The sequence below is a fragment of the Ailuropoda melanoleuca genome, chromosome 2 (assembly GCF_002007445.2).
Source record: "Ailuropoda melanoleuca isolate Jingjing chromosome 2, ASM200744v2, whole genome shotgun sequence".
Taxonomy (NCBI): Eukaryota; Metazoa; Chordata; class Mammalia; order Carnivora; family Ursidae; genus Ailuropoda; species Ailuropoda melanoleuca.
The window spans coordinates 187902481-187910163 of NC_048219.1; the positions used below are offsets into that span (position 1 = coordinate 187902481).

At 45.6% G+C, this 7683-nt stretch overlaps 1 protein-coding gene across 7 annotated transcripts in view; it reads right to left on the minus strand.

Annotated features, from left to right (window-relative positions):
• The window catches only part of COL4A4 (collagen type IV alpha 4 chain), a 130190-nt gene that overhangs the window by 43405 nt on the left and 79102 nt on the right, over positions 1–7683 (minus strand). For all 7 annotated transcript variants that reach the window (XM_034655283.1, XM_034655281.1, XM_034655282.1 and 4 more), the window contains 5 exons: positions 7232–7339; positions 6516–6734; positions 4542–4703; positions 1721–1891; positions 994–1137 (listed from right to left, as the gene is read on the minus strand). In XM_034655283.1, the coding sequence (XP_034511174.1) occupies positions 994–1137; positions 1721–1891; positions 4542–4703; positions 6516–6734; positions 7232–7339 (804 nt within the window). The remainder of the gene's footprint in view (positions 1–993; positions 1138–1720; positions 1892–4541; positions 4704–6515; positions 6735–7231; positions 7340–7683) is intronic.

A 7683-nucleotide genomic window follows, 5' to 3' on the forward strand; every position in this document is an offset into this window, starting at 1 on the left:
AAGGAGAGGGAGAGAATCTCAAACAGGTCCCTCTTCCCCACCCCCCACCCCGAGCGTGGAGCCTGACACAGGGCTTGGTCTCAGGACCCTGAGATCATGACCTGAGCTGAAATCAAGAGTCAGATGCTTAACTGACTGAGCCACCCAGGCGCCCCGAAAACTCTTTCTGTAAACCAAGCTNCGCCCTGAAAACTCTTTCTTTAAACCAAGCTGGGGAGGCATAACTCATGGTTCAGATGAAAGTGGACTTACCCTAGATCAGAAGTCAGGAAATTACAACCTGAGAGACAAATCCCACCTGTGGCCAGTTTACATATAATCCATGAGCTATGGCTTTTACACTTGTAAATTATTAGGGGATAAAACTCAAAACAGGAATAATATTTTGTGACATGTGAGAATTAAATGAAATTCAAATTTCAGTGTCCATAAAGAAAATTCGATTGGAACATAAGTTATGTTAGTGTTTCCATGCTGTCCCTGGCTGCTTCCACGCTATGAAAGCTGAGCGGAGTGGTTTCAACAGGGACCAAAGGGCCTGCAATATTTACTATCTGGCTCTTTAAAAAAAAGTATGTTTTTGTTTGTTTGTTTGTTTGTAAAAAAAGAAAGAAGAAAGAAAGAAAGAAAAGAAAAGAAAAGAAAAGAAAAGAAAAGAAAAGAAAAAAGAAAAAGACTGAAACAGAGTTTGAAGGCCTCACCACCTTCCCAACTGGTGAGAAGTTTCTTTTAAACCCAACAGCCATATATTGAAGCACTTATTATTTTTTTCCTGTTAATAGAGCAATTCATTTATCAGTTATATGCAATAAGATTGAGAGGTAAGGAAAATGAATTTGGTTTAAAATTCTAAAACAAATACCAGCAATCCTAAAGAAAGAGGAATCCAAGCCGCAGGATAGTCCCATTTATTTTTCAAAGACCATCTTTATATGTTCTGATAAAATACCAAAACCACCAATGTGGCATCATCGTGCTATCAAGTGCATTTACCTTTGGCACCTTTCACCCCCTGGTCTCCGAGGAAGCCAGGCCGACCATCCTCTCCCGGGTCCCCCTTCCTGCCAGTGCGTCCCTCAGGGCCAGGCTTTCCTCTTTCCCCTGGAAAACCGGGGAAGCCAGGCAGCCCCTGGGATCCTGATGAAATGAGAACATGCATTTGTAGAAAGACATTTTAGAAGCTAGCATGCTTCCTAGATCTGTGTTCTTTGTCGTCGGCGTGGAGATGTGCCCTCCCACGGACTGCAGTTTGTACCGAAGGTGAACGACCGCTATCAGCTCCCCCGCATTAACGGCCACGCTCGCCTACTCAGCTTTCCACCCCACAGGGCTGAAGTGGGAGCTTTATATTTCTGAGTCCTGATCTCATAACGCTTGAAGAGATCAAGAGCCAGGGAGGATGGGGGCTCATCCAACGTGCAAGTACATGAGCCCTGGCCCAACACTTGATCAGCTCTACCCAGTGTATTGAGCAGAAGTGTTTGTGGGTTCTGTGGGCTTAACTCCCCCCGCTCACCTTTTCCATTTACCTACACCGAAACATTCTGCCACTGGAAATAACAATATGGGGATGAGAAGAAGGGAGCTGTCGCTAAGGGAAGGACAAAATCAGGCTGATACAATAATAAATTCAATAGTATGATCATATGTAACAGTCTTCACTTGGCAGTGGATTTCAAGCTTATAAAATAAGGGTAAAGAATGGAAAAGTGCTACCCACCCTTTGGGCCTGGAAGACCAGGCTGTCCATCATCCCCTGAGAGGCCTGGGATGCCTGGGAGTCCTAGGGGACCATCTGTCCCTGGCCGTCCCGGGACTCCAGGGAGGCCCTTCATTCCAGCGGGACCAGGAGGCCCCACATCCCCTCTCTGTCCTTTCCAACCTGGGGCACCTGAGACAAACCACAAGGACAACAACATGTGAAGACTGAACCCTGGTTTCACACACGAGCAAGAAAAAAAGTTCATGACAGCTTAAACTGTGTATCTTTGTCTATGAAACTAACAATGTTTATCAGCTAAAACCACAGTGGCAACTCTCCATCAGTCTCAGAACATCTTTTTCTGGCTGCTGTAAAAAGAAAGGCAGATTACTGGAATAAATATTTCCCAGTAGAGATACACATATACTATGAAGAGCATTTTAAAAATGGAGAATGCGGAAGGGTGAAGAACAAAAATATTATTTGTATCTACTTTTGGAACCCGTAGAAGAAAACGTTCCCAGTGTTTCCTGCAGCTCTGGCCAAGTGAACTTGGTCAGGTTATTCACCAGAGACAACTGTAGAAATCACAGCAACATCATCTAGTTTTTATCAGTGCTAGAAATAAAGCCGTAGGGGCAGGGTCTGTCCCAACCTCACTTTGATACATTCAGAGGGCGTTTTCCTGACATTTTTGGATAAATGCGATAGGATTTAAATAACAGGTGTCAAACCAAATGGTGAAATGAGGATCACCCTGGAAACAGCCCTCTAGTGCCTTGGGCTGAGACGCACTCGAGCTGGTGTTTGCAGCCCACAGACCACACAGCACCTGCCCCAGCTTGAAGAGCCGGCGGTCCTACCCACGGGGGTAAAGCAGCAGCTCCCCAGGCTCAGTGCTCCTCTCAGATCCTGCAACCCCCTGCGTGTGCAGTACAACATCCACCAAGCCTGCTTCCGTGTCCCCATGAGACTAGGGTGACACGGGGAAATGACCCGAAACACCAGGAAGCGCACGCCACTTGCCGTTCCGTGAACAGTAAAGTCCTTCCCATCTCTGCCCCAGCAGTCTTGGTTCTGCTGGTCCGTAAAAGAGCAGCAGGCGAGGGCTTATTCATCTGTAAGGAGAGTCAAGTCCCAGACTCTTCGGGCTTGGCGTGTGCTCACACTTACCTGGACGGCCCGGAGCCCCGGGGAGTCCCGGTTGCCCTGGTGTCCCTGGGGTGCCTCCTTCACAGGAATGACCAGGCGGACCTGGGATTCCTGGAAACCCAGCACTTCCCTCTCTGCCTCTGGGTCCTTTGAGACCTGGGAGTCCCGGCCTGCCTGCTGGCCCTGAAATGATACAACACACTCGTGACAGACACTCTTGGTATGAGACTGGGGAGTCAGCCTGGCACGGCGGGTACATGACTAGCAATGCCAGAAACAAGCATTTCCATTAAGCTCAGCGCTCAGACTGAAGTCTCCCGAAGGATTTTCTTACCCTGGATGGTAGTGAGCTCCAAATGAATGCGAAAACCATGCATTACTAAGAGGGTTACTTGATACAGCTACGTAGGCAGCAAAGAAGATGCTTGGGCAGATTGAAGCACCATGCAGTTCGTCTTAATTTTCATTAACCTCTCACATTGTGGCAGGCTTTACAGCAAATCTCCACCGTGCTTACACACCCAGGTTGCAGTTTATGGATGTGCTTTTTGTAAGCTGTTTCATCACCTGAACTCTTAAATTTCTATTTATTGGAAAGGCAGTGTCATAATTTTCAGGAAAAAAAAAATCAATTGCCCCATCATCCCATGCCCTAACCTAAAAAGCTATTCTATTTTTCCATGTTTTCATTATACTTCTGTTCATATGTTTACATTTTCATAGTAATCACAGCACACAATTGTTGGATTATTTCACATCGCATATGAATCTTCAAATGTTTTCCCTTTTGTTGTAATCTTTATAAATACAGTTCTAGTTGCAAATAGCTGAATGGTATTCCTTTGAGTGTGTGTGTGTGAGTGTGTGTGTGTGTATTACTTAACTCTCTTTATTATTCCCATTTGTTCATCTATTGTGGATGATACAAGAGTGTTTTCATAGTAACCTTTATTTTTTGCTGAACACTTCCCTTCGATACATTGTCACAGCTGAGATAGCAGGATTACTAAATCAAAATTATTTTCATTGACTCACAGAATGTCTTGTTACTTTCCAACTAATTGGGGTTTTGTATATGAATATTTTGACTTACCAACTACAAAGTGAAGTAAGCTCCCTGGTGACCCAGAACGTGAGTTGGTCCCCTGCCCTCTGTTTGCCCTGTAGTATGATACTATTGTGGATGCCTAATAAATACTGGCCCATCCATTGTTCAAAAAGAACCAGAACAGTGTTTGTAAAAGCCTGGAACAGGGTCCACTCTTGATCACCATCACCCAAGGGGCTGGTGGGACCCACCCGATTCTGATGTAATGAATCAAAATTTCTGAAACTGGGGCCCAGAAGATGATGATTTTAAGGACCCTAACATAGGGTTATTGTTAAATATATTAAACACTTGTACTGAGGATCCTGAGGAATGCTTAGCAATTTNCCTGCGTGTGCAGTACAACATCCACCAAGCCTGCTTCCATGTCCCCATGAGACTAGGGTGACACGGGGAAATGACCCGAAACACCAGGAAGCGCACGCCACTTGCTGTTCCGTGAACAGTAAAGTCCTTCCCATCTCTGCCCCAGCAGTCTTGGTTCTGCTGGTCCGTAAAAGAGCAGCAGGCGAGGGCTTATTCATCTGTAAGGAGAGTCAAGTCCCAGACTCTTCGGGCTTGGCGTGTGCTCACACTTACCTGGACGGCCCGGAGCCCCGGGGAGTCCCGGTTGCCCTGGTGTCCCTGGGGTGCCTCCTTCACAGGAATGACCAGGCGGACCTGGGATTCCTGGAAACCCAGCACTTCCCTCTCTGCCTCTGGGTCCTTTGAGACCTGGGAGTCCCGGCCTGCCTGCTGGCCCTGAAATGATACAACACACTCGTGACAGACACTCTTGGTATGAGACTGGGGAGTCAGCCTGGCACGGCGGGTACATGACTAGCAATGCCAGAAACAAGCATTTCCATTAAGCTCAGCGCTCAGACTGAAGTCTCCCGAAGGATTTTCTTACCCTGGATGGTAGTGAGCTCCAAATGAATGCGAAAACCATGCATTACTAAGAGGGTTACTTGATACAGCTACGTAGGCAGCAAAGAAGATGCTTGGGCAGATTGAAGCACCATGCAGTTCGTCTTAATTTTCATTAACCTCTCACATTGTGGCAGGCTTTACAGCAAATCTCCACCGTGCTTACACACCCAGGTTGCAGTTTATGGATGTGCTTTTTGTAAGCTGTTTCATCACCTGAACTCTTAAATTTCTATTTATTGGAAAGGCAGTGTCATAATTTTCAGGAAAAAAAAAATCAATTGCCCCATCATCCCATGCCCTAACCTAAAAAGCTATTCTATTTTTCCATGTTTTCATTATACTTCTGTTCATATGTTTACATTTTCATAGTAATCACAGCACACAATTGTTGGATTATTTCACATCGCATATGAATCTTCAAATGTTTTCCCTTTTGTTGTAATCTTTATAAATACAGTTCTAGTTGCAAATAGCTGAATGGTATTCCTTTGAGTGTGTGTGTGTGAGTGTGTGTGTGTGTATTACTTAACTCTCTTTATTATTCCCATTTGTTCATCTATTGTGGATGATACAAGAGTGTTTTCATAGTAACCTTTATTTTTTGCTGAACACTTCCCTTCGATACATTGTCACAGCTGAGATAGCAGGATTACTAAATCAAAATTATTTTCATTGACTCACAGAATGTCTTGTTACTTTCCAACTAATTGGGGTTTTGTATATGAATATTTTGACTTACCAACTACAAAGTGAAGTAAGCTCCCTGGTGACCCAGAACGTGAGTTGGTCCCCTGCCCTCTGTTTGCCCTGTAGTATGATACTATTGTGGATGCCTAATAAATACTGGCCCATCCATTGTTCAAAAAGAACCAGAACAGTGTTTGTAAAAGCCTGGAACAGGGTCCACTCTTGATCACCATCACCCAAGGGGCTGGTGGGACCCACCCGATTCTGATGTAATGAATCAAAATTTCTGAAACTGGGGCCCAGAAGATGATGATTTTAAGGACCCTAACATAGGGTTATTGTTAAATATATTAAACACTTGTACTGAGGATCCTGAGGAATGCTTAGCAATTTTGGAAACAGATCTGAGTCAGTGCCAGGACCATCTTCCCGCCTTCCTCGCCAGCTACCCCTGGTGGAATGAAAGTCCGTCCACTGTGTCACCTGTCCAAATAACACCGCATACCTGCCAGGGCCCAGTGCTCACCCAGCTTCCCTGAACACCACCGTTCACTGCTCTGGCCCCTGAACTGGCCCTCCTCTTCCAGTCTGTCCTTCTTCAACCTGGCACTGGCAGCGGGCATGTGACCCGGTCCCTGTTCCTTGGGCGTTTACAGTGCTCACGCGCTATCCCGAGTCCAAAGCAGGCAGACGTCCAGTAGCTGCTGAATCAAACTGAATGCACTGAGCTGCAGTGAGGTGCCCTGAACTTGAAAACAGCCCATAAAATGCAAAGGCAACACTACGGATGCAGGTTCCTCGAAACGTGGCCAGTGCTCGTTTATGAGGGCAGATGCTTAGGGAGAACATTCTGCATTCTAGATTTCTAAGCCTAGCGAGTCTAAATACTCTTCAGGGGCCTCTTCCAGAGCTGAGCCAGCTTTATGGACCACGGGGACAGTGCAGCCCTCATACCTGCAAAGCCTGGACGTCCTGGGTCACCTCTGTGTCCTTTTGACCCTGGCACTCCTGAAAGACCTCTCCTTCCTGGGGCACCTGGTTGGCCATAGGCAGTGTCTCCCACGACTCCTTTCTGACCATTTGCTCCACGAGAACCAGGAAAGCCTGGGGGCCCAAGAAGGGAAGACCCCTTTTCACCTCCAAAACCCGGATCGCCCAAGTCACCACGAAAGCCTATTGAAAAAAATGGTTTAAACTGTTTGAATTGTTGAATGTACAAATACAGAACCAAAATACACGTGACAGTCTACTACTGTGACAAAAACACACTCTTTTAAAACAATCCCAGAGTATTAACTAAAATTAAGGGTAACTTCACAGGCAACGTTGCTTTGCCACCTTTAGTAGGAAAATACATTGTGATTCTGTATCTCCTAGAAGCCAATGATGTCTCCCTCGCTGCAGTTATCCCCCGGCAGTCTGTCTGCACTGAGCAGTTTCTACCAAATAATAGCCCAATAATAGCCTGGAACTCATGCCTCAGGTGAAAGGAGCCCTGAGAATTTATGAAACTACCAGAACCCAAAAGTTATCAAAACATATAGCTAAGAGCTTACTGTTCCAAGAAAAAACATCCACCCATTATGTAGGGTTCCCTGGGCCATCTACTTACTAAGGTCATCAATTTTCCAAGGTATAGACGGATTCTTAAATGAAAAACACTTATTTACCAGGTGGACCCGGGATTTCTGATATTCCTGGTCTGCCAGGCCGACCTTTCTGCCCATCCAAACACCTCAACCCCGGAGCACCCGGAGGACCTGGAAATCCCTTTGGTCCTAAATAATAACAACAAAACGCAGGCTCAATAAAACACAACTCAAATGAGAGCAAAATCAGGTGATTTAAAAAGAACCTATGCTGTCTTTTTCAGAGTATTTCTACTTTATGCAAGTAATGATGTTGCCTTGCCTGGTTTACATAATCGTTTTATGAATCATGTGCTCCACGTAAGTGTTTCAAAGACAGTGGTTTTGTTAATGTGCTTCCTCAGAAGCCATACTGTAAAGGGTTCTCCCTGAAGGCCTTTGAGACATATACCACCATTCCGATGAATCTTTTGGTGCCGTCCCATGCTCTGCCTCAACACAAATATTCGAGCATAGGCCTTCCTTGTAGGAGG